Genomic DNA, 27,822 nt, shown 5'->3' with positions numbered 1-27,822 from the left:
TAGCGTAATACAGCTCATTAGCCAGTTTCAACGTACGTATTATTACACTAATGTTAAGCGGACAGTGGGAGTAGTTTCCATAGAAACAACGTAAATATTCTTTACCGTTTGCAGCACAGCAAACTCTACGCATGAAAATGGCACTGAGGTGAGCAGTTTGTTAGCTCTCCAAAATTTCCTTTTATTCTTCAAATTATATTATGCAACTTTGATTATTTTCTCTTTTATACTATACTAATGTAGTACATGTCGATAAAATTATTGCATGTTTTTAATGTCATTAAAACTTGTGGTCTTTATTTTTATTGGAGGTGTTCTTATATCGAAGTGATGATGATAGACAGCTATTTGGTTAGTAAAATCTTCCCAAACTTCAAAAACTGTCACTGATCCCTAAAACGGCGGTGTAATTTGCCGGGGTGTCCACGATAAAATATGCGGAACGGTGGGAGATTGGTTATGCGAACGGAAATCCGGCACTAAACAATACAGACAGTTTTCTTTTTAATACGGCGCGAACCCGTAATAAACGGGACGGTAGGCACCGCCCGCCCCCCCCCTGAGCACTGAGCGCTGAGCGCGGACGGTACCGGTACACTGACCGGAGGCTGGGAACCCTTACGGTAATGGATGGTAAAATGTTTACTTAAAATGTTTAAGTAATTTGGGGCATTGCTTTCGTAATAAGGTAAATGCTTCAAGACTATTACATTTTTAAAAAAACAATGTTGCACAGAACTAAAAAAATACTCTTAGTTTTATCAGTGTTAACACAGTTCTCAGTAGCATTCATCTGGGTTTTCACTTGTGGTGGGCTGTTGTTTCCTATTCCATGTTAGTTATAATCGCTAGCACAGTTTTTTTTCTATAAACCCCACAATTTCCATTTCCATTTTCCAAACCGCTTATCTTACTGGGTCTCGGGGTGTCCGGAGCCTATCCCGAAAGCAATAAACCCCACAATTATTCATTATAATCCATCCATCCATCCATCCATCCATTTTCCAAACCGCTTATCCTACGGAAGCAATAAACCCCACAATTATTCATTATAATCATGGGCGTAAATCGCGGGGGGGGGACGGAGGGAACATGCCCCCCCCCCCCCCCCCAATAAATTATTTTAAAAAACGCACTCTCTATTGTGAAAAATATATGTATGTATACCTAAAATAATTGTGTAGGTAGAAAATAAAACAAACGCAAACAATGCCTTTAGAAACAGTTGCGCCCCCCCCCTTCCTCACAGTGGTTTGGCCCGCTGCCTGCTTTCCCAGTTCATCTCACCTACTCTACACACACGAGTCAGGTGTGTGGCTGCGGCTCTATTAATGTTGAACTCCAATAATTAGAGTATTTTATTTAATTTAAATAAAGCGATTATCTTTAATGTAGTTAATGCAGACTCATTCATAAATTAGTTTCGGCAAAAATGCTGATTACCGATGTAATTTTCCATGAATCAGATATATTAGCGATTAAAATATTACTTATTTAGTTAACGTTCGCTTGTTTACAATAACTTGTTCCATAGTGCACTGCAACTAACGCGCCAGAGCCGTTTCCAATGCATTGTTTTATTTGTGACGACTTGGCATAATGGGGCGGCATGGTGGTGCAGTGGTTAGCACTGTTGCCTCACACCTCTAGGACCCAGGTTCGAGTCTCCGCCTGGATCACATGTGTGTGGAGTTTGCATGTTCTCCCCATGTCATCGTGGGGTTTCCTCCGGGTACTCCGGTTTCCCCCCACAGTCCAAAAACATGCTGAATTGGAGTCGCTAAATTGCCCATAGGTGTGCCTGTGTGAGTGAATGGTGTGTGAGTGTGCCCTGCGATGGGCTGGCCCCCCATCCTGGGTTGTTCCCAGCCTCGTGCCCATTGCTTCCGGGATAGGCTCCGGACCCCCCGCGACCCGATAGGATAAGCGGTTTGGAAAATGGATGGATGGATGGACTTGGCATAATATTAACTTAACATTAACGGCCACAGTTAGCATATTGTTTAGCTGTGCATTTACTAAATGAGCACTGTGCTACGTCCGAACTGACCCCACTGTATTTTTTTGTATAATCAGTTTCTATTCTGTTCTTAAGTGTCTTAATTAATTTTAAATACAAATTTAAACCTTTTTTAATTCCTTGTTTTTATTGTTGTGATTATTTTATGATAGTTTTACTTTCTTTATGTAAAGCACTTTTAATTACCATTGTGTATAAAATGGCTACAGCATAAATAAACTCGCCTTGCCTTACAGTGTCATAAACTAGATAAAATGACAGAGAAAAGGAAAATGGACATAGGAACATTTTTCAGTGCACCTAAACGCCAAGTAACTACGAAAAGTTCACATATTATGGCAATTTGGCTTTAAGAATGGGTGCTTATCATACCTGTCAAGTTTTGGATTTGAAAATAAGGGAAATTTTCCGGCGCCCGCCGCGAGCAGTCCCACCACCCCAACCAAGCTGCAGTATCCCTTACATTTTAAGACAGGCGACAAGAAAGCTAATCACCACTTGTCAACCACTTATAAACTACAACTGGCTTTATGCACAGCTGCACTACTTCCTGAACTTCAAAGGCAGCTCCTTTGTTTCCTGTCTGCCATTATTGGACAAACTAATTAATCCAGGTGATCAGTTTGTCCAATAATGGCAGACAGGAAACAAAGGAGCCTTCGTTTTTCCTGTTGAGTATTTTCGTGCAATAGCAGAGTCCGGGAACATGTCAGCTACACACTTGTTGAAGTCATCATGGAAGGAGAAAGGAATGTTGTTTTTGGCACACAGTATTGCCATTTTTACCTCTGCACTTGTGACCTGGTCTGCCTCAGTGGCATTTCTCGTCACGAATGCTGACATCGCCTGGGCATGTTTTTGTGCCTTTAGCCCGCGCTTGTGCTTGGCGGATTTGTCATGCTGGCAACATCATTCCTTCCCCCGTGTGCGATGCTAAAGTCGCAGTTACAAATTTTACAAAACGCGTGACTGCCCCCCACCCTGCTCTTCTTCAGAAAAATTAATTCGTTGTCCCATTGATCGCGGTATTTACACGAGGGTTTTGGTTTTTTGGCAGGAGTGCCTTCCTTCTCTGTCCTGGCGTCCATCATCTGTCTGTTTTCTTCTTTTTTTCCCGTGTTTTTTTCCCGCATAGTAGGCTACTGCAGGTGGTAGTTATCGCGAGGCTAGTGACAGAGCTCAGATTTTGGGGGGGGGGTAACTTTTTTTTTTTTTTTTTAATAATGCAGGTTAAAATACGGGACATTTACGGGAAAATACTAATACGGGAGGACGGCGGGAAAGAAGGGTAAATTACGGGACTTTCCCGGCCAAAACGGGATACTTGACAGGTATGATTCTATGGCAAATGCCAATCGAGCTCCATGGTGCTGGGCAGTGAGCACAGGGCCCATTAGAGGATGTTGGACCCTCAAGCCAACCTCATGAAGTCCAAACAATCAGAAACATTCACACCAGTGGCTTGATGAAGGTCATTTTGTAGAGCTCCAGCAGTGTTCATCCTGTTCCTCCTTGCACAAAGGAGCAGATCCCGGTCCTGCTGATGGGTTAAGGACCTTCTATGATCCTGTCCACCTCTCCTAGAGTAACTGCCTGTCTCCTGGGATCTCCTCCATACCCTTGAGACTGTGCTGGGAGACACAGCAAACTTTCTGGCAATGGCACGTATTGATGTGCCATCCTGGAGGAGTTGGACTACCTGTGCAACCTCTGTAGGGTCCAGGTATCGCCTCATGCTACCAGTAGTGACACTGACCGTCGCCAAATGCAAAACTAGTGAAAAAACCGTCAGAAAAGATGAGGAGGAAAAAATGCCAGTGGCCTCCACCTGTTAAACCATTCCTGTTTTGGGGGTCATCTCATTGTTACCCCTCTAGTTCACCTGTTCATAATTTCATTAACACCAAAGCAGCTGAAACTGATTAATCACCCCCTCCGCTACTTAACTGACCAGATCAATATCCCAGAAGTTTAAAAGACTTGATGCTATACTCTAATTAAAAAGTGTTCCTTAAATTTTTTTGAGCAGTGTATAATCGTAGCATCACTTCCCTTGTCTTAAACTCCACACACCTAGACTTGTAACCCAACATCCTATTGGCCTTTTTTATTGCTTCCCCACACTGGCGAAAGTGGGACATAGAAGCATCAAGATACACATCGAGATCTTTCTCATAATCAGCTACCTTTATTTCAGTGGAACCCATAAAATACAAGTACTTTATATTTCTGCTCTCTGCATGATTACCTTACATGTATCTACTGTATGTTAAATTTCATCTGACAGGTATCAGCCCAGTCGCTAATTAAATCCAGATCCCGTTGTAGCCTCTCCGCTGCTAGATCAATATCTGCTACGCCACCCACTCTGGTGTCGTCTGCAAATGTAGCCAGTTTCCTGTATGTATTGCTGTCAATATCATTAATGTAAATTAGGAACAGTACTGGTCCTAAAATTGAACCCTACAGTACCCCACTATGAACACAGACCCACTGTCATGCCCGGCTCATACGATCGTTGTGTGCCACGCCCCCTGATTATCCACGTGTTCTTCCCCTATCATGCCTAGCTGTACCTTGTCGTTTTGCCATGTCTTTTGTCTATATCAGTCCACATCTTGCCCTGTCCGATGTCCGTCATTGATGTTAGTGCTGTTGTCATGTCCCGTTCTGCCCATAGCCGTCTTCCCCCTAATAAAACCCCAGTTTTCCCCGTATTCTACCTCCCTGCTTCGTCCTTCCCTGTCTCCTTCCTGCCAGCCTGCCCGTTCGCACACGCAAACTCTGACACCCACAATATAATATTGTGTACAGTACATACTGTAATCAATCCAGAGGTAACATCACTTCTCCAAATTCAAGTTGCTGGCTATGTTTACTGTAGGTCCCAGGGGAAGGGGCTGCACTAAACCAGTATTTCAATTGATTACGAAAAACCTTAGTGCTTAATTAGCAATCACCGATGGTTGCAGCGGAATTTCTGAAGAGAACCGTCAAACGAGAACAACGTTTATCCAAAATGGGAAATTTATGACGCTTTCACAAACTAGATAATATGAAAAAGAGAAAACTTTATTTTAAGTATGCAATGTCAGGAGAAGATTCAACTCCGACCTCCAGCAGAGCTTCTCCCATGTCCTGGAGGACGCAGGGGACATTGAGTCCGAATGGGCCTTGTTCCATGCCTCCGTTGTGGAGGCGGCTGACTGGAGCTGTGGTCGTAAGGTGGTCGGTGCCTGTTGTGGCGGCATTCCCCGAACCTGCTGGTGGACAGAGGTGATGAAATGATGGAATGCGGCTTCGGCGGTCATCGAGGCAAAAACTCAGGTGTGGGAGGAGTTTAGCGAGGCCATGGAAAATGACTTTGGGGTGGGGGGTGTAAATGAGGTTACGTACTGGGCATGCTGTTGTGGGCAGATGGGTTTCCTCCTTGGTGGCCATCAGGGACTAACGAGGTGAAGCGTATTGTATGATGCGGGGGTGCGCAGGCACTACGCAGCAGCTGAAGTGTTTTCTGGCTCTGCTCATGTCCTGCGCACGATACCAGCTGCCTGTCCCCGCATCATAACACTCCACCTTGTTTGTTACCCTAAACCCATCGTGGCCGCCCATCACAAACAGGAGGTCGTCCACCACTGCGATGCCAAATTCACTGCGTGGTGTAGACATGGGGGCCACAGCATGCCAGCGGTTTGTGGTAGGGTCATAGACCTCCATGGTCTGCAGGTGATCAGACCTGTTGATACCGCCCACCTGAGAGATGCCAAAGATTCATTATCACTTGCTTGCCAAAAGGATGGGCAAACATCAACTTTCCCAAAGTCATGAACTCGTAAGCAATTTTCACCCTATGAAAGCAGGCTCCTTAGAACCTCCCATTGTCTATAAATGACACAAGCTTATATACACATGTCAACCTATATGCAATGAAAACATGGATTTGGGCAACAGAAAACTTGTATGATTCGGTGAAAACTGTGAGCCATCAAAAATGACTCCTTATGCTAATATATTTTGCTTTTTTATTGTTATTACTTAAAACGAACACTTGAAGCTAATCAGACACTGAAAAAAACAACAATCTGACCAATTATATCTAGAACTAGAGAAAATAATTAATAAAAAATCTAAACTTTACAGCCCGAGCTAGTAGCAGAGACCCCCAGCAGATCCATTTATAACCCAGAAATGAATGCAGGGAGGCTAAAGAGGGTAGCATATATGTTTTTATGTGTATTAAGATAAGCCTTTGCAGCAGGTATTTCTGGCATTTAACTGTTATGTTTGGTTTAAATGCATCACAATGAAAGACACAGCAGCAAAGACAAAAAAACCATGAGTCTTACAGGTAAAATGTGAGATTTGACACAGAAAGGAATCACTCACCGCATAGATCTTCCCTTTATACGCCGTGACTCCAAGGCTGTGACGGGGAGTGCTCATTGGAGTGATCAAGCTCCATTCGTTAGTGAGTGGGTCAAAGCACTCCACTGTAGAAAGGCTCTCTGTTCCACTGTGGCCCCCACAGATGTATATCTATGAAAAACAATTTAACTGTGAACACCGTTATACTGTATATGACTGGGGTTTGGAGGTTACAGATGAAGTTCATTGTGACTCAAAAATACAAGTATGTGCTATGCATAGTGTATGACAGGGTTCCCCAGTTCCGGTCCTGGCGGAACACAGTTTGCAGATTTCCCTTCTCAAACACACCATAATCAGCTAATTTTCAGGTTTAGTATGGCTGTTTGAAAAGGGAAATCTGCAAAGAGTTTTCAATTCTGCTCCCCCAGGAACAGAATAAAGGAAACCTGACATGGGAACACCATTTCATCTATCTCACAAGTCTTGGATATGACACCACAGCACTACCCAATATGCCCCTAATGGAGACCAATAATGCATTTATCCAAATGAACTAAATGAATTATCCAAAAAAACTCAGTAATCTGAAGAGAAAGAGAACTCATGACTGTGTAAAATACTCAATTTCAAGGGGAAGATGAGGGTAAACACAGTCAGACACCCTCCCATTACCCTACCTTGCCATTCAGGGTGGTGGCACTGGCATCGCTTCTCCTCTCATTCATGGGCTCGATCTGGGTCCATTCGTTGGTTACTGGGTTGTACCGCTCTACTTTATTGAGGGGCCTGAAAACAATATGGCCACCCATGGCGTAGATGAACCCATCGAGCACAACCACACTAACATTACAGCGATGCCAGTGCATGGGGGCCATCTGCTGCCATTCTCGTGTTATCGGGTCATATCTGCGCACGGAATTAATGAAGTGTTGGCCATCAAACCCCCCAATGCAGTACACAAATCCATTATGGTACACCGTGCCATGACCAGCTAGGTTGCTCTGCTCCTCCTGCGTGATATCCACCCAGCGGTCGGCCCGTGTGTCATACGCATCAATGCAGTTAGTAGTGCCCATGTTCCATCCACCGACAGCCAGCAAAACGTCAGAGGGCAAGCGTGGGCGGATCGGCGGGTTCTCAAAGTCAGAGAGTGGACTTTCATCATCATCATATACACAAGTCAATGAGAACATAGTATAACTATACTCACCTTGGGCAACAGAACTGAAATGTGGGCCTCTCGGGTGGCAGGCTCGTGCTCGATCCACCGGAGGATGGCGTGAAACACCACATCCTCTTCTCTGACATTCAGTTCATGCCCCGCTCCATGATGTCACAAAGTTCTTCGAGCGTGAGTTCTAGGAACTCGTTTGAGTTGATGGCAACCTCCTTGAAGTTCTTCAGGAGGAATTTGAATGCAGACTGGTGCAGCTCATTGAGGCAGTAGACTTCTCCGATTTTGACAAGCCCAACACAGTTGTCAAGGCAGAGATGCTCATGCAGGAAGTCACAGCAGCGCTGCACGATGCCCAGGACACTGAGATAATCAGCAGCTGCCAGGAGGTTCTCCACATTGTCAGCTGTGATGACCACAGAGTACGTGTAGGCGTACTCGATGACCTGCCTCAATGTTTCAGGGGAAATGCCTGGGAGTTGGTACTCCCGCTTTCCTGAATCACTCCAGTCACTGGCGAACAGAGCCCTGAAACACAATACAGAAGTGACTAATCTAATAAATATGGGTTTTGCAGGCAAAGTTAAATAAGGGGTTTTCTAAATCTTCTGAACCAGGGACCCCCAAATGGAAATAAACCGGAGATAAGGACGCCCTGCTACAGATATATCACATAGGCATCTAAGAACTAGGGACCAGGGGCTTTAACTCTTATTTTTCCAACATTAGCTCCCCCTTTAATATTTTTCACTTGGGCTGGTGGGCAAGTGCCCCGGAATACTTTGTTTTTGCCTGATGGACATGGTCCCCTTTTTATATATTTATACCATTATTATTATTATTATTATTATTATTATTATTATTATTATATGTTAAACGTTAAGGTGGTACTGTATACTTAAAAATATTTCTGATCAGCACTGACCTACATTAACATAATTTAATATAATATATATTAATATAAACTTTCTGTCATCCTAGAGCCTTATTGCCAAGGAGAAGTCATTGCTAACGAGAGAAAAAAACGGACTCCTTGCTGTTTTGGCATCGTCATATATGAGCCACAGCAACTTACTGGAAGTAGGAGCTACAGCCACACAGAATCACTCTATGGGCGTTGAACTGAACACCGTCTGCGATGAGGACCACGTCACAAAGCTGTCCTGCGAGCCGAAGCTTGTTGAACACTTCGAAAGCCGGGGACATCAGTACTCGCTCCATGTCGTGTGCCATCATTATTCAAAAATGTGGATGTCTCGTCTCTTTCTCCTTTTTATACCACTCGAAATGACGTGTAGCTACGTTCTAATACGCAAAAACCGCACTTTTGCGTCACAGTGTTCTAAGATACCGTAACGTTTATTTTTAAATCTATATTTGAGATTCGACATTGATTGGGGGGAAAATATTTTCTATGCGCAATCAGCTGTACAAGAAGAACAAGTTAAATGTTTTTAACATCACTTTTGGAAAATGTATACCGTGCTTATCTTAGCATTTACGTTTTGTATTATGTGTGAATTGTCAAATCACGAATTCCCGAAATAAATAAAATAGTTCCTTAATTAATAAAAAAATGTTTTCATATTTTTTCTCCTCGGCTACGTTTCTAAAAATGAAAAACAAAAAAGGTCCTTTACATGACTGTCAGGAACGAGGCTAAAGTTCGTATCTTATTCCCTAGTTTCCACCTTAAACATAAGCCACTGAGCAACAAATGTCCACAGGACATTATTTTATGGGCTAAATCTGGTCGGCCCGTTGTGGCCTTTATTTAGAACAAAAATGGTCCTTGAAAATTGGGCTGCGTAGTCCGTCTGTTTTGGTCCACATTTAGCACAAGGCGGACGTATTTTTCGGACCGCAAATATCCCCAATACAGTCATGAAAACATATTGCAGCAAGTGTGGAATTATCACAATGATTATTGTGCTGTGTACAGTACACTTCACCCAAATCCTGAACACTATTGCATATAATCGATTATATATTATAGAGCAGTTATGTTACAATCAAGGTACAGTGTGCAATATCACTCCATGAGCTATTGACCATTTTCCTGTTTTATGATCTTTTCTTGAGAAATCGTTTTTTTTTTTTTTTTTTTTTGTAATTCCTCACTTCTGCCGACTAACTTTAGTTTAATATATTTCCGTGCAGGTTTTTAAGTTTGTTTTCCTGCAGCTTCGCGGCACCCATCGTTCTTGCGCACCCCCACACAGATGGACGAGTTAAGTTAGAAGTGGATGGGAGTAGCGGCAGGACAGATATTCCGAGGGCGCCCATTGAACGATGTAAGTAATTATTATTTCTCGTTAGAATTCTCACTTAACACAGAATGTTGTGTTTGGCTGAAGTTTAAACAGTCGAGCTGAATTGTGGCAAGATAAGCTGAAGCTGTTCGCGTCCGTCGCTAATGCTCGCGCCATGACTAGCCAGCACATAGTGAAATGGCGAATGGATTTGGCGACATTTTCCGTTTGAATTGAGCACAGAGACGTAGGTGGTGTTTTATTTGTGGCCCTGCTTTTACAGTGGACGTGTAGCAAAGTGAAGTTGGGATCAGCTTGCGTCTTTTGCAACTAACATCACACTCGATATAGCCTAGCGCAGTGTATGGTGGAATCGTCATTTTGGGTGTACACAACGCAAGAGCGCACGAGTGTTTTATATATATATATATATATATATATATATATATATATATATATATATATATATATATATATATATATATAAACAATTCCACTCTGGCTGAGTTTTTTTATTATTATTATTTTTCATGCTATACTATATACAAACGTTGTACAAGTACATCTTAGGATATAGTTCACTGTGACAATATAAATGGTAGGAGAGAACTGAAACAGCAACGACTGTGTTTATGTAATTATTTAGGTCTGTGTATAATATCTTACTGTATCTAAAATCCCAAAGTAAATTAATTATTTTTACCCACCCACACACACACAAGACATATTAAGGATTGTACATTAACATATTTTATCGTTAAAAAAAACTGTTGTCCGAACCATACTGAATTTAACTGGATATAGATATATACACACACAAACAAACATAATAACTAACATATAAATTGGAAGAAATATAACTTTACATATAAAACAAGCACACACAGAAGTCAAAATATGACATACATATAAAATGTATGGTCGGTTGATTGCCAGTTTCTCACCGGTACTTGTGACTAGTGACATGGTGTATTGCAACAGCAATAAAGGGTTCTCATCATCATCTCATCATCAAATAGAACTTTAAATATAAAACAAGCATGCACAGAAGTCAAAATAAGACATACATATAAAATTATTATATTAAATAAGTATAAAAGGCAGATACAATTAAAATGAGGCATTCCTAAATGACACAATTAACATGATTGCACTTCGCACAACACACAGTGATATGAAATAATTGTCATCTAAATCAGGACCTTCCTTGCCTTCCTTGATACAAAGTCATCAATAATGTCATATGAAATCTGGCCAGCAATAGCATGATTAATGCTGATGATGGCAAGGCCAGTGAGGCGTTCCTGAGACATAGTGGACCTCAGATATGTCTTCACAAGTTTCAGCTTTGAAAAGCTCCTCTCTGCTGAAGCCACAGTTACAGGTAGAGTAACTGCAATTCTCAGAGCAATGCACAAATTTGGGTATATTTCTGAGAGTTCGCTGTCATGCACAAAGTTCAGCAGCTCAAGACAGGTCATAGATTTTGATGGTAAGTCAGACGAATTCTTAATCTCCTGTGCAAGCTCTCCGGCATCCAAGTCTGATTGGTCCTGAAAAAGCTAAGTAGCACCGAGGGTCTTACACTGTTCAGTGAGGTCATCATTTGAGAGATTTGGAAAATGTGTCAGTCCTCCAAATTTCTGTCCCACATTTTCCAATGTGGTGAATCTCTCTTGGATGGAAGACACTGCAGCATCAACAACAACATTAAAAAAGGTCACCTCCAGGTTCTTTAAGTCATCACTCAATGGCTCATCAAATGATTTGTGAGAGAAGTGCCGCTTTGTAGATCTCTGTCTTTTCTGCTGTAGAACAGCCTCTACGTTCATGTCCTCACACATATCCTTGGCTGACATTTGTGCAGATGCAAAGCCTGTTGCCCTGTAGTTGCGAGAGAATTGAATGATAGCAGTGAGACGAGTCAGCGCCGCTTTCCATCTTATTTTCTCAGCCTGCAGAAGTGCCATCTCTTGTTTGTTAATTGTTTCACCATTTTTAATCCTCACTACCAGCTCTTTCCATGCTTTCATGGAGTTATGGTGTTCAGGACTATTGTCACGTGAGGTGAGAAGAGAACTGGCATGCTTCCAATCTATCAGCCCAGAACTTGTTAAACTGATGTGTCTTTTAGAAAACAAAAAAAAGCAAAAAAGGCTGTTGTTTTTCTCAGAATATACTAGCCAGCTTTTAGGCATCTTTTCACCGCTAACTAGTGTTTTCTTAAAATACTGCTGGTGGCAACTTCTTCCATCACCCTCATTTCTAGGAAAAACAAAGTCAGGTGCTACCTTACTTGGTCCTTTGCAAACCAGCTGTATTCGAATGCTGTCAGTGATATCTGAAGGCCAGTTTGCAGGTTTTGTAGGCAGGAGCTCATCCTCAGGGGGTTGAGCTCCAGGCATTTCTATGAGCATACATTTGCATTAGTATACACAAGTTATTTTGAATACACAGCATTCATCGTGCCGGAACAGTCATTGCAAAATATTTTGCGACACACCCACACACTCAGGCTACGCACAATCACACCTGAAGTGGCTGCTATTGGCTCTTCATCCTCGGGATCAGACATTTGTGGAGACACATATGTGGCTGAGGAGGTGGACGGCTCCTCATCTTGGGCGGTGGCAGTGGCAGAGGGTGCTCCAAAATGTTTCAGAAGTGCCCCTGAATAGAAACCCACTATAAAACTCTGATACATGCATGCGTCATTTTCATGTTTAAAACAAACATATGATTTTGCCCAATTTATCAAATATTCAGAATTATATGTTTAACAAGCATTTAATTGAATAGTCTATCACAACATCGCTGTTTGGAAGCAATGCATTACTCTGTAATTACACTAAGGTGACTTTCCTAAATAATAAAAAAATAATAATAATAATAATCCTTATAGTGTAAGGGATTTTTTTTGCTAAGTCAGCTAGACTACAACAGAATTCTGTCGTCCGGTTTTCGCATAAGATAGTATGCAAACGGCTAACAAACAGCCATTATAATTCGTCATACACTGAGAATAGGACACAAATCAAAAGTACTTGTCCATCTTCCATCTGTGTTAATTTTGCACTCCAATATCAACACCCATCCCCCAACCCGAGAGTCTGGTGCTTTTGTGTTTGTTTCTTCCGTGTTTTTGGGTTACACGATCAATCTCGTCCCCCACCTGCAAATTTTATTTGTTCAGACCAAATGTGCCAACTTGAGTGAGGATTGATAGTTTGATCAATGAAGCCATGCATCTCCAGGTAATGGGGGCACATTACCTGCATTGTGAGGGATTGTCAGTTAGGGCACTACGGCCATGTGGCGCGTTTCCCTGAGGGTGATCCGGGTCGCAGGATCCTCATTGCTGAGGACCCAAGCGGCTGGACCAGGCCAAGGGGACGCCCACGTACATGTAACACCTACTGTAGCTGTGGCAGATGGATGGCCGATGGATTGGTAGAACTGGACCGTGTATTTGCCTGGGGGATCGCCGGCCAGGATCCCGAGGAGATTCGCTGTGTGGTGGTTGACTTCATACATACAGATTCAATTTTATATCTTACATGAAATGCAAAACACAACAATAATCCTGATGTAGTTTTCTGAAAATCTGTAACAATAGAGTGAAGGAACTGATCAAAGGCTGGGTTACTCATATATGGTATGATGAATATAATTAAGTGTTTGTTTAACCCTTTAGCTAAAAAACACACACACAAATTCCATAGCACAGCTGATTATATATATATTTTATATTTTAATCATCCAGCGATATTGTTTAATGTTGTTTCGTTGTTCACATTTCGTGGTGTGTCAACAATGATCAATGAAAAACAAATTGAATTGTTGTTATTCCAGTCCTCCTGCCTGTCGTCTGCCTCAGTCTGTCTGTGGCTGAAGGAGCACAGATGCCCTCCCCAGCTTCCAGATGTCTCTGTATGGTAAAGTGCAGCAGTGTCTATTGGTATCATGGTCTCAGAAAAGAACAGCAGAAAATGACAGGAACAAATGTCCATCATCTGATACTCGGACTCCTGGTGACAGACAAGTAGTCTCTTCCCGCCTCCCAGCCCAGCATTCACCAAATAGCTATAGAGACACTGTTGCATATGCATGAGCTCCCACATAATTATTAGACTGAACATGTTTCCTTTGTGTGGTTACATTGCAGCATTCTTAGAAAACTAAGAAAGTATCCCAGTGTTCTGTAAGCACTATACATTTTAGGGAAAGAATTTGAGGGGGGGTGTACTTGAGGTTACCCACCAGGCAGGTGGGTTTATCTCCTCCTGGGTGGCCATGGGACTACCGAGGTGCAGCGTGCTGTACGATGCGGGGGTGCGCAGGCACTACGCAGCAGCTGAAGTCTCTGTTGGCTCTGCTCATGTCCTGGGCGCTAAACCAGCTGCCTGTCCCCGCATCGTAACACTCCACCTTGGTTGTAACCCAGACGTCATCAGAGCCGCCCATCACAAACAGGAGGTCATCCACCACTGCGATGCCAAAACGGCCTCGTGCCGTGAACATGGGGGCCACAGCACGCCAGTGGTTCATTGCAGGGTCATAGGCCTGGACGCTCCGCAGGTAATGTGACCCGTTGGAACCGCCCACCGGGGAGACACCAAAAGCAAGTGATCACTCAGGTACCAAAAGGATAAGCAAATATCAGCTTTACCAAAGTCACAAACTTTTCAGGAATTTTAGTCCTATGAAAGCAGGCTTCCATTGTCTCACAAGCTTATAACTCATTTGTGTTAAAGACACGTGAACCTAACTGTACCAAAGACAGGGATTAGGGTGGAGGGAAAACCAGCAGAATTAGGGGAAAATCATGAGCCTTCAAAAAAGACTCCTTATGCTCATATATTTTGCTTTTATTATTATTATTACTAAAAATGCCATTTGTAGTTAAACAGACTCTGACAAAAACAACAATTATGTCTGGAACTGGAGAATATAAAACTGTGATCAGAAATCGAAACTTTACTACCCGAGCTTGTAGCAGAGTCCCCCAACATATTCGTTTATAACCCAGAAATGAATGCAGGGAGGCTAAAGAGGGTGGTATATATTTTGTACATGCATTCAGATAAGCCTTCACAGTGAGTTATTCTGACAGTGAACATTTTGTTTGGTTTAAGGGAATCACAATCCATGACAGTAGCAAAGACAGATAGGTAAAACTTGAAACTTGTCACCTATGGTTCAAGGTGCAAGAAAGGAGTCACTCACCACATAAATTTTCCCGTGATAAGCAGCGACCCTAAGGCCACGTGGGCGAGTGCTCATGAGAGCGATTATGGTCCATTCGCCAGTGAGTGGGTCATAGCACTCCACAGTAGCATGTGTATCAGCTCCATTGTAGCCGCCACAGATATATATCTAAGAAAACCAATTCAAAAGTGATGAGTGTCATGATGTACATGATTGAGATGGAGATCCAGAAAGTACAGGGTCGTAGTGAAGCTGGAGCCGACCACAGGAAGCACATGGCACAAGGTAGGAGATTTACAGATAAAGTTCACCGTGACACAAACATAGAAGTATGTGCAATGGATAGTGTAGGACAGGGTTCCCCAATTTCCGTACTAGCGGGCCAGAATCCAATGAGCTACAGAGCTGCACAATGCCCAGGATGTTCAGCTGATCGGCGGCCGCCAGGAGGTTCTCCACGTTGTCAGTCGTGACGAGCACAGAGTACGCGTAGGCGTACTCGATGATCTGCTGCATCGTATCTGGGGAAACGCCTGGGAAGTGGTAGTCCCGTTTTCCTGAATCCTTCCAGTCACCGGTTAACAGAGCCCTGAAGGACAGTACAGATGTGAGTCATTTAATTAAAAATAGGGTTTGCAGACAAAGTTAACAAGGGATTTTCTAATTCTTAAGTTGAGGAACCTCCACTACAGATAATCACATATGTACTTAAGAACTAGGAACCAGGACAGAAAGGGCTTTAATATTTTTTTTTTTGCGGCAGTGGGTCCCCATTAAATTTTTCACTTGGATCTGTGGGCAGTCCCCTGCAATATTAGTTAGTCCCATTTCAATATTTTTATACTACTACTATAATAATAATAATTATTATACTAATAATTTTAAGTATTATTTTTATTATCATTATATGTCCAAAGTTAAGGTGGTTCACTTAATAACTAGCTCAGAAATATTTCTTATTAGCCCTGTACTCTAATTTAACACAATTATGCATTTATGAAACTTTCTGTCATCACAGACGCTCATTGCCGGGGACAAATCATTGCTAAAGAAACAAAACTAACATTGAATGTAAGAAAACAATATATGTGATGTTTAGTAAATTCATTTGAGTTAAAATACCATTCTTTTCATGAATGGTACATGGAGCAGACGTATTGCATGGTGCTCTGTAAAATTGTGTTAAAATTTGTAACACCGATGTTTAAAGGGACTTTAAGGGACTAGTTCATATGTATGCACGGAGCGTATTTTGTGACAAATGTTTTATCACCTTTGGAAAAAGAAATAAAGTACATGTATAATTAAAAGGTTTTAGATTTTTCCTATAGGCTTTTCCTTTGAGTAAAAAAAAGCAGTGAAAACGGGCTTTCAGGTAATTTACCTGGAAAAATAAAGTTTAAATAAATGAAATAAATGCTCTAATAGTACACGTAAGTTAGTGGTTTATTTATTGTTAGTTACTGTAATGTTGTGCTGCTTTATTTGTTTAATCGTCTAGTCTGTGAGGAAGGCATTCAAGTACGAATTGCAATGTATTTTGTACATGACAATAAACTCTTAATCCTTGGAATAAATGTATTTGATCTTTTTCCTGGCAACTCTCTTTTTATACAGGGCCATTATATACAATAGTTAATTTTTTTCACTGCTGAGAGTTTGTATCAGGACTTGGTTATTGTAAATTTAATGTGCATGCAGGTGTTATTTGTATAGATTCATCTACACCCTTCTGGCAGTGCTGCTATCGCAGTCAGGTCTCGCACACTTCGAGCAGTAGTTTTTACTCCACCCCTGCAGTCGCCGGCAGATGGCGCTCCACGTCCCGTCAGCTGCACACAGACCTAAGTCCAAGTCGTTAGTCCAACGCACCCATAGTCTTGTGATGACATGTGATTGAGAAAATGTCATCAGGTGGCTGTTTAGCGGTTCAGAGGATTAGCTGGACTTGATTTTGATTGAATGACACCTGGAGGAAGTTTTAAGGGTAGAGGACCTTGTTTAGAAGCAAGAAGGGGAGAGAGACGGCGGGGTTGTTTTGTGAGGCAGGGACGGTGTTGGACGCTCAGTTGACAAGAAAGGATGTTTTGTGCCATGTTGGATTGACTTTCGGATGGAGTGACCAGCGAGGGACGTGTGGAAAGACTTTGTGTGCGTTTTCGGTGGGCTTTTGGGACGCAGATACCCACAGACTGATCTACGGACATACGGGATGGTCTTGGCGGCTACTGGACAGAGGGAAGTTCGGTGGTTGTTTTAATCTTAGATCCTGTGAGTGTGTGTGTGTGTGTGTGTGAGAGAGAGAGAGAGAGAGAGAGAGAGGGGGGGGGATTAGGGAGGTATATTTACCATGGTTTAGCGTGGAAAGTGGGTGGCTTATTGGGAGTGTTTTATGTATTGAGCATTTATTTATGCATAATAACGAGGTATGTTAAAGTCTAACCTATCCCTGCTTTAGACCTTTTGGGGGGTGTGCAACACTGCATGATGGTGGGTGCATGAAGCTGCTGACTTGGTGCTCCGTAGGTTACATAGCATAACCCGTATTCCTGCCTGCATTCACTTAAACCTGGTATCTTTTATGAACAGTATATTTAGTAAAGAATAAAGGAAAGTGTATTTGTTACCGTGTTCTGTGTGGGTTTTTGTGAGGAATCTGGGGACGACGACCTGACCGGTTAAAAGAGGCGGTGGCAGCGTAAGGAAATTGCTGTGACATTACAGTCTATTGGGTGGGTTTCCTGGTAACGGTGACTCTTAGCATCTTGCGAAGACTTCAAAGGTAAACCTTACAACGAGAACACGTGTGTACTTTTCTAGGCGTGCTTCCAGAACAATCCCATAAGACGTTGCTTAAGGGACAGCTTGACTGCGGAATGAAAGAATGTGGTGTTCTCTGTAAATACAACACTGCAGGAAAGCTTCACAATCAGGATTGAGGAGAGCCTAAAAATGAGACGCAATTTGAATAATCTAACTGTAAATTAGATTTTCGCTGATCGGGTGCAGGATCCCGCCTGCCCAGCTTGTAGTATCACAGCTTTTTATTTGTATGCATACGTTCTTTAAAATGCCTGGTGCGCATGTCATTTGTTTTTGGGATGAGCAATGCCACAATAGCCGAAATATTGTGTTACTGTTATAACGTAAAAGAATGTACAATGTGCGTTGATTACCTCATTAGTACTATTCCAGGGTGCTTTCTTAGGGAAAATATATTAAACTTGTATGAAATGAACCTGCAGTGTCGACTCAACCTTATCAACCAAAGTTTTGTTATACCGCGACAAGGCTGAAGTTGTCTTCTAATTCTCCGGCTTCTTCGCAGGATCCGTGCCTCCTTAAAAGGGGATGCCGTTTCGACCGAATCCACTAGAGGGTTTCTATTGAAATTGAAGACTCCATAAATGTATTCCTTATCTCTGAAATTTGTTCTTTTAAATTAAATTTGGAATCTGAGCTGTGTATTTGATTTCTCAGATATTATTTGAAGATACGTCACTACAATTTTCAGTTTAATTCCCTCTGAAATTGGAAGTCTTTCATTAAGATGTACTGCACAAGCTGCAGTTTCTGTAACTTGTCGGATTTAAGGTACCGCAGTTTAAATTGACTTCATATTCGTTCACTTACATTTTGCCCAGACTACCTCAAATTCGACAAGATACCCCGATAAGCCAGTAACTCCGCTTCGTAGTACAGGCCGCTGTTCTCGTCTAGCTCCATTTATTTTTGTTCCTTGTTGTCCCAGTGTAGTCTTCAGAGTTAGTGGTTTGTGTTTTCTAGGGTCAGTGCCTGGTAATTGTTCCAATCGTTGCTCGTTGTCCTGCACCCTCTGTGATTGGTCGATTGTCTGATGTCTCACACTTTGATCCTCTTATTAGCCCAGTTGGCTTGTTTAACTGCCTGCCTCTGCTCAGCTTTTTACTCGGTCATTGTGTGTTCATGTTGCTGTGTGTTTTATAATCCTGCTCCCTCTGTTATATCTCGTCTGTGTATATGTATGTGTGTGCGCCGAGACACATTAGGGGATGACAAGAGGTTCAATATTTATTAACTTCAGCTCCGGGTCTAACGCACACACACTCAACTTCACTGTGTTGCCGCCTTCGACTTCCCGCCTGTGCTGCCATAACTATATGCTACTACTGCCCTCTCGTGGTTGAATCCAAGCTATTACAGTATCTATGTATGTGTGTATTTATATGTATGTATATATAATATAGTGTGTGTGTGCAGGAATATTTCAAAGACAAGTCTGGTGGTACCTGAAGCACAGCCGTCTCTGTGTTGCACAGTTGGTTTCAGTATCCAAATGTCCCTTCAATTACAGTACGTGCTTCATTCTGATAACGCGAGATATTTTTAATGATACGGTTTGTTCTTTATAAATGTATATAATTTTATTTCGGTATTTCATTAAACAGTATGACTGAGTGAAAGGACCAGATGCTATAATAAAACATATATTGACCAGTTCTTGTCTTTTTATCAATCTTGGAGGGACTTCCAGTTCTTGGTGACTCTGCGGTGTGTTTCATGGTATCTAAGGCCGTGGAAACTTGCCCTTCCTGCTGACACACCTTTCTGCAATATGATCCTTTTCATGTTTTTTTTAAGCTTTCTGTGAAATATGACTTTTGGTGTAAGATACAACTGAGTAAAGGTCATGAGAGAACCTACCTGGACAGCTGAGCTTTATTTGGGGTTAATCAGTCACTTAACTGATGGCAGGTGTGTCCCCAAAAAGCCTGAATGCTGTAATTAAATCAAAAGCTGCTCCAACATAATATTAGTTTATGGGTGTGCGCACTTAGCTAGCTTATGTACTTTTCTTGTTTAAAATTTTTTCCCCCCAAACACATTTTTGTTTTTCGGTTGAATTGTATAGATTTTAGGTCACGTTAAAAGTGGAAAAAGTTTTGAAATGACTTATTGTGGTCAAATTATTTTTTTTTACATCATGAAAACCTGGCATGTTAACAGGGATGTGTACATTTTATCTCCACTGTACCAGGGCAACAGTGTGGAACAACTAAAATAACCAATCAGCACAGGACAACAAGAAGCAGACGGCGTAACAAGGATCGAAAGTAAGAAACCTTAAACACTAAGGGTTAATAACGCTAGAGAAGACTTGGAATAAGAGTCTAAGCAGAACAAAGTTAGACAAGGCACAAGCAGGTTACACCTTAAACAGGGACACAAAGAGAGACAAAAGATACTAAGGAAACCAAAAACCAATAAAACCTTAAGAGGTGAACTCATGACTGGAGGGGTTTAGCCTCTAAGCCATGTACTCAACCCACTGAGCGACACCTGCTGATCAAAAGGACACAAGACACACAGGACAGGATCGGACAGGTACTGGCGCAAACGTTCAATTGTCTGGTAAAATTTAACTTCATAGAGGTTTAGGAACTGAAGTGGTGTCCATTTAGCCATCCAACAAGATATCAGTAACTTTTTGGAGAACAGAACAAATTCTTGTTAGTTTTTGTTTTACTATTTTTTTTTCTGAGCATTTTACTACACTTTCTAGCCACATAAATAGTTTTAAACATTTTCTTTGACTGCCTACGACTTTTCTTCAGTACTGTGTATGCGTCTACATGCATTTCTTCAGACAGAAAAATGACCTGGAACATGTCGTCCTTGGTTAAATTTGAGGCATTTCTGTATGCGATTAGCAGGTAATCTGGGTGTTTAATGTCATTGCATGCTTGTTGATTTTGACTCCACTCTTCTTTGTACACATTATTCTCACAAATAGAACATGACAGCTGTACAGCCAAAGGATTTATAGCATCTGCTTTACCCTGAGACACATGGGGCTCTGAGGCTCACAGCTGGGACTCAAAATGCTAAATGAGAATCACTGAATATTTACTACCACATGTATGTATGCCCTTATTCTTTTAAAAGTTGCACAATTTCATTTTCGTAAATACATTAATAAAACAAACCTGAGCAATTTCATAATAGGAAATAAATGCTTTTGCATGATTATTTGTCCAGCTATGGACATTCAGTGGCACCCCCAGAAAATATAGATTTAGATCCTTCCCTGAAGACACCCACAGCGTGAGGACCAGAAATATTACTCTTAAGGAGGAAAAGTTGCAACTACTTGAAGCTAGTCCATAGCCATACTAACAACTGAAGCATACTTTATGTTCCTCATTGGAGTTGGTACGTTCCAGCGGTCTCTCCTGCAAGCTCAGTCAGTGATGCAAACAAGAGATGTGATTAGTGCGGATATTTCTGGATGTTTGGCGCAGATTATGGTTGAGTTTCGATACAGAGGACTGTCTATACAGCATGCCAGTTACTGATGGAAGAAATCACTGAGCCATTTCTCCAGTTTATTTTAGGAACCTTGGTTCCTGTTTCTGACCTGTGTGTTCCTAGTTTGCATGTTCTCTCTCTCACGCACGGATCTGGCAGTTCTAGATTCCACCTGCAGTCCAAAGACATACAGTGAGGCTGATGGGTATCTCCAAAGTGCCTGGAGGGTGGTTTGCCCCATGATGGTCCCGGGTGAACCCAGCTTTGTGCCCTGTGTTGCCTGATAGACTGTAGTCCAGTGTGTAGTGCTGCACTGTATTCCGTGGTAGGAAGGAAGAAGTGGGGTTTGGTTAGGCTTCAGAAATATTGCATAGAGGTTATAAAAAAACGCAGCCTTGCACAGATGGCACAGAAGGGTGCAGGGGCATGTCAGATGAGCCGTGGTACCTCCTCAATGCCAGTTCTAGTGACCAGTTATCAAGCCCAGTCAAGCGGGCAGAGAGGAAATGATTCTTATTCCTCCATAAAAGTTGGTGCTCTCCTCCATGCATGGATGGATGGATGATTGCAGGAGCCCGACCATGACCTGTAGCAGCAGCATTTGTCACCACTCAAATCACACGTTTGCCTGTGGCCCCCTGTTGGCCAGAAGCAGTTACTACACTAAATATTATGTATACACATTCCATCCATCCATCCATCCATTTTCCAAACCGCTTATCCTACTGGGTCGCGGGAGGTCCGGAGCCTATCCCGGAAGCAATGGGCACGAGGCTGGGAACAACCCAGGATGGGGGGCCAGCCCATCGCAGGGCACACTCACACACCATGCACTCTCACATGCATTCCTATGGGCAATTTAGCAAGTGCAGTTAGCCTCAGCATGTTTTTGGACTATGGGGGGAAACCGGAGTACCTGGAGGAAACCCCACAGCGACATGGGGAGAACATGCATGGCTCTCAGCGGAGGCGGTCGCACTTCTCTCCTTCTCCCTCCCCTTATCTTCCCTGCTTCGCTCCTCTCGTCTCGTCTAGTATACTTGAGAGACTCTCTCAGCCCTGCTCTCCAAACTACGTAAAACGATGGATTTGATCAGCTGGTCTCTCAACGCAATTGACACCATCTTCTCGATGAGAAGCCTAGGTTCGGGGAACCTGTCTGGCAGGAACGTATGCTGCTGGCTACACGATGGACGGATGGGAGCGGTGGAGGGTCGTGTGCCTGGCAGCTCTTTCCGTGGAGGACATTGAAGACATCTACCTATTCGGAACCATGATTACAGGTATTATGCTGATTGGATTAGGCATTGCCCTGGTTTATCAAAGATTGAAGAAGACGGTGACAGCCGCTCAAAGCCCCACTAGGCTGGCCGGAATGATTGATGGAGTGGGCAGAGCTGTTAGCACTCAGACTGTGAAACTGGATAACATCATGGAGAAGCTCACAGCTTTGCAAAAATTATTGGATGGCGGAGACCAGCGTGGACATTAGGGGAGTTGGAAATTACAGCTTCTCGCCCGGAAACCCAAACAACCCTATTCTATCAGGTTTTGGCTCCCCCCAATCAGCACCGGCCTCGGCCAAGGCCGCTGCTGAACTAACAACTCCCCCAGAAGAACCAGACAGTGAGACTCTCTTGCATTCCTCTCCCCCAATCCCACGGACTGACCGCACCCTCCCCCCATCCCACGCCTTCGCTGCTTCATACCCCCAGTGTGAACAGGCGGGTCTGTGACCAGCGCCCTCGTGGCTGCAGGACCGGATGGCTGTCTGTCTGTGCTGGACTACCTCCACCTCCCCATTTCCCTCACCTGTTGCAAGTTGTGTCATTTTATGTTGTAAGGTGTAGTGACCATGTGCTTATGTTGCTGAGGTGTTTTTTTCGGTTCCTACAATGTCCTCCCCACTGGAGTACAGTCTGGGGGCTGTTTTTTAATTCTCCTCCTCTCTCCTCACGTTATTCTGTTTCTTTTCTTCTCTCTGTTTGCCCCTGTCTCCCGACCTGTCTACCCCCTACTGTGATGTTTGTGTATATGTATGGTCGGGTTGATGGCCTGTTTTTCGCTGGTACTCGTGACTAGTGACATGGTATATTGCAACAGCAATAAAGGGTTTTCATCATCATCATCGTCATCACTTTCGTTTTACTGTAATATTTTATGGGTTTTTTGTTATTTCAGTCTTAGTTATGATAATCTATCTATTTATATATTTTGTTTTTCCCAGAAGCTGGTGAAAAAATTATTTTGATGCGCATATGTACAGTGTATGTTAGTATATGACATGTAAAATTCCCGGATGGAGTAATGATTAATGATATATACATGTAGACTAAATGAAAATGGAAAAATGGAAATTATATAACGGGGACATATGTGCTGTAAGTGAAAATGTAAATGTTTTATGAAACAGGCCTGGGGGCTGAAGCTAATTCAGTGGTAAAGACATGAGCTCGTCTCTTGGAGGTCGACGTGAGGAGGTCTGCACTGGAAAAGACCACACTGAGTGAGTGTACCCTTATTGGTAACTGAAGGGTAACAGCGGGAAGCTGTTACCCTTCAGTCAACTTCACTATCCAATGTTGTGTCAATAGTCATGATCAGCAAGGAACATTCTTAGATATTAAAGTCGTTTACTCTGGTATTTGCGCTCTGGCTGTGAATGCAGCAGCTGTCCACAGTGTAACAGGCAGGCAGGTACACAGACAGACTGACTGGCAAGCAGATAGATAGACAGACAGATGGAGAGGCAGGCAGGCAAGCAGGTAGAGAAATAGAGAGACAGGAAGGTAGATAGACAGGCAAGCAGACAGACAGGCAGGTAGATAGACATGTCTAGGAGGGCAGAATGAGGCTGTGAGACCCTGATAAATACTCCTGCTTCCTGTGAGGTTTTATGTATTTCCTCTCCAGGACCAAACAGCTGTCTCCCTTCCTCCATCTCTGAGCTACAGGATGGTATGTGTCACCTAACCTCTGCACACTGCACGCAGTGATTTGCATATGCCATAGGATGCTTGGCCCTTTGCCTCCTTCCTGATCCAAACTTCTAGGGTCTCCATGGGTAACCAGCATCCTGATGCCATGAAGAGGGTGTTGAGGAAGAGGAGAAGCTTCATGGTGTAGTAATACCAGCCACATTTAAATCAACATGTAGGAAAAAAAATCACCTGAGCTGCAAAACACATAGCAATCCAGTGGGGGCGCTGTTTGGCTCATTGAGTTTGGATGCTATGTCTATGATGGGAAGGTCACCTGTTCAATGTCACTACTGGGCCCCTCCGTAAGGCCCTTAACCCCCCGTTACTCCAGGCACTGTTTGGCCCTGCTTTCTCAAAAATGTCGCTTTTTATGAAATTGTCTGTTAAATCTAACATTCATTTAATTGATAGAAATGTGCATCACTGGTGAAAGGTAAGCAAGTACTTAACAGTGATAAATTCAGTGTCTTACTTTTAACAGGGTTCTAAATACATATATAAAGCAAGCTGTGATTGGAAAGCAGTTCATACCCAAAATGGTACAATGGCCAAAAAAATCCATCCGTCTGTGTCTGCACTCGTTCTGCCGTCTCATTTGAAACCAAAGTGGGTCGTACCTCCCACTTCACCTGGTGTCAGTCAGAACCATCCATCCATTTTCCAAACCACTTATCCTACTGGGTCGCCGGGGGTCCGGAGCCTATCCCAGAAGCAATGGGCACGAGGCTGGGAACAACCCAGGATTGGCAGCCACCAGAACATTCTGGACACTCTTTGGATGCTTTTCCTTTCCTCTCCAATCCAGCTCATCCCAAACTGTGTCAGCTGGGTTTGGCCCAGGTGACTGTGCTGGCTGGTTCCATCACTCTCCTCACATAGCCAGGAGACGTGTTTTGGGTCACTGTCCTGTTGATTAACAAAGAACAGGAGGTGTGTCCAAACTTTTGAACACTGTATGTAACAGAGCTACGAATCCTGAGCCTTCTGATTCTGATATACAGAAGCCCCCCCCCCCCCCCCCCCACCAAGCCCAAACCATTGCCATGCGTGTCAGCTGCATGCGTGTAGTACTGGCTGTAACGACTTGCCTGGTGACAATGTCTGTACTAGACTCACGGCCCTTGACCCCGACCCTCCTTGGTGACACAGTGGCTGGTATGACAAGAATCTCTGGTCTGTTCTTCCTATACTTGGCCAAGTCTAACCCCCCGCCTCCCCAATTCAACGCATTGACCCCATGGTCATGTGTGAAGTACCCAGTGTCTCATTCCAGGACCTAAAATATGCACCTTGGCCGTCCAGGGAGTCATGCTCCGCAAAACAGTGTTTATGTCATAGCTATGTCATGGGGGAGAGCCATTAAATAAAATGAGTTATTGTCAGACACAATTTCTAAATGATTTTAATTAATGATCCACTTTAAAGAACAAGAAGAACTACAAGAGCCTCTTTCCAGAAAATACTCAAATTGGACTTCGGCTGTGTTCAAAACGTCCGCTTGTTTGCTCATTCACTCACTCTATAGTTTTCGCTACATAGAACATTCGCTAGAGGATAAAGGCAGATAACGGTGGATGTACTTCGTACACTAGGGGGATGTTATTTTGTAATTTTGCTACATAATTATGCACCAGAAATTTGTAATTGCTATCTCTGTCACAGAAACAAATGCCAGAATATCCCAATATATAGTGTGAAACTACAACGCTGAAAAATGTACTTGTTGATTTGTTATATATTTTGTGATAGTACTAGTTGTACTAATTGTAATACAAAACACACCAGAACATGGGCACCAACGTTGCTATTTTTGGACAAGTCCTCATTGTAATTGACATTCATTCACAATGCTTAAGTAAAAATAAAATAAAACTTTATAATGCAAATTTGTACATGTAACTCTGTTATTAATGTACTTGACTGCACTGTATCCACCTACACAAGCACGATGGGGACTGCAGCTGTAACTATGGTATTTTATATTAATGTTCAACACTATATTTATTGTGTGTTAGCTTTGCCCATGTAAAGCAATCAAATACAATAAAATGAGTTTTTAAGGCAGTGGTAGCCCTACCACTATGTAAGCACACATGCAAGTATTTAATGTGCAAGCTACTTAACAACGGTTAATGGTTATAATTCAGACCGTGAAAAGTTTCTCAAATATGGTTTCAACACTCACGTGACAGGCCACAATGCATGATGGTCTAAGTCGACAGACGTAGGGTACAGTTTCTATACACTGCATTTTGGTGTGCCTCACACTGTTTTGCAGTGCACTGTAAAGTGGGTGAAATATATAGTTGAGAATTTGAGCAGCATTTCAAAATGACTAACTATATAGTGGACGAGTGGACATTTCAAACACAGCCTTTGATGGTGATGGTGATGATGGTGAGGATGTCTCCACTTTGCCCAGGATAGTGTGTGCATATTCCCTGCAAAGGCTGCTGCCAAGTGTGGAAAGTCAAACAGCATTAGTCTAATGAAAACATACAGAACCTCATCTTTTAATCATTCCATAAGTATGGGTTTTATCCATCCATCCATTTTCCAAACCGCTTATCCCATTGGGTCGTGGGGGGTCCGGAGCCTATCCCAGAAGCAATGGGCACGAGGCAGGGAACAACCCAGGATGGGGGGACCAGCCCATCTCAGGGCACACTCACACACCATTCACTCTCACACGCACACCTACAGGCAATTTAGTAAGTCCAATCAGCCTCTGCATGTCTTTGGACTGTGGGGGGAAACCGGAGAACCCGGAGGAAACCCCACGACGACATGGGGAGAACATGCAAACTCCACACACAGGTGACCCAGGTGGAGATTCGAACCTGGGTCCCAGAGGTGTGAGGCAACAGTGCTAACCACTGCACCAGCATGCTGCCCCCATGGGATTTATATGTAAGCTAATTATATGCAAAAACTTTTGCTATCAATAAACTGATCTTTTGTTGTTGTTGTTGTTTGGTCGTTACACAAACGCATATTTCAGACATTTTATAGATGCTGCACACTTTCTGCCTGAAGGTTAAACAGTAGAGCATAGGGATTTAACATTCCATTTCATTATAACCTTCACCCTTCTGACACGACACATAAACCTGCCATTGTTATTCTCAGACGAACGATGCCTGAAGCCTGCGGAATGGCACAGGTGTAATATTCACTGTCAAGGTGTCACTTTTCATTCATGTTGTAATTATGGAGGCCCCAGCTGCCTTACTGTGAGGTCAAAGCGAAACGTGGCTTTCATGGGTTTTTCAAATGTTGCCACACGAATGCAGCAGTGCTATTACCTGTCAAAGTTTACAGGTTTTCAGTGACTGACATTTCAGTCACATTTAACTGATTTTACTGGGTCACATGATCGGGGGCGGGGCCTCAGGATTGCATTTCTCTCCACAGTGGGATTTCAGTCACTACAGTCATTGATAAAACAAACACCCAGCAAAGTATTTTTATTCTGTTCTTCAGCTGTATGATCCACTGAGGTGAAATATCGTTCTCGTTGGTTATAGAGCA

At 42.9% G+C, this 27,822-nt stretch overlaps 1 protein-coding gene and 1 long non-coding RNA gene across 6 annotated transcripts; one reads left to right on the top strand and one right to left on the bottom strand.

Moving 5' to 3' along the window:
- Positions 1-25: 25 nt before the first annotated feature.
- Positions 26-24,724, top strand: LOC125722671 (uncharacterized). Its single transcript, XR_007386503.1, has 6 exons — positions 26-148; positions 8,544-9,579; positions 9,723-9,856; positions 20,040-20,115; positions 23,724-23,816; positions 24,224-24,724. It is a non-coding gene; the product is annotated as an uncharacterized LOC125722671 (long non-coding RNA).
- Positions 5,072-8,710, bottom strand: LOC125722667 (kelch-like protein 10). 5 transcript variants are annotated; one of them, XM_048998872.1, is made up of 6 exons: positions 8,638-8,710; positions 7,599-8,090; positions 7,066-7,294; positions 6,407-6,556; positions 5,417-5,773; positions 5,072-5,283 (listed from the first exon to the last, which is right to left on the bottom strand). In XM_048998872.1, exons 2-5 carry the CDS (start codon positions 7,694-7,696, stop codon positions 5,468-5,470), a joined length of 783 nt encoding a protein of 260 aa, XP_048854829.1. In that variant the 5' UTR covers positions 7,697-8,090; positions 8,638-8,710; the 3' UTR covers positions 5,072-5,283; positions 5,417-5,467. The 5 variants fall into 5 exon arrangements, with proteins under 5 accessions (XP_048854829.1, XP_048854830.1, XP_048854826.1 ...); XM_048998873.1 differs by having other exon boundaries at positions 7,066-7,174; XM_048998869.1 differs by lacking the exons at positions 7,599-8,090; positions 8,638-8,710 and having other exon boundaries at positions 7,066-7,588.
- Positions 24,725-27,822: the final 3,098 nt, after the last annotated feature.

This window comes from Brienomyrus brachyistius, unplaced genomic scaffold (assembly GCF_023856365.1).
Source record: "Brienomyrus brachyistius isolate T26 unplaced genomic scaffold, BBRACH_0.4 scaffold41, whole genome shotgun sequence".
Classification (NCBI taxonomy): Eukaryota; Metazoa; Chordata; class Actinopteri; order Osteoglossiformes; family Mormyridae; genus Brienomyrus; species Brienomyrus brachyistius.
Note: the sequence above shows the minus strand (reverse complement) of the source record. Positions and strands in the feature narration are given on the sequence as shown.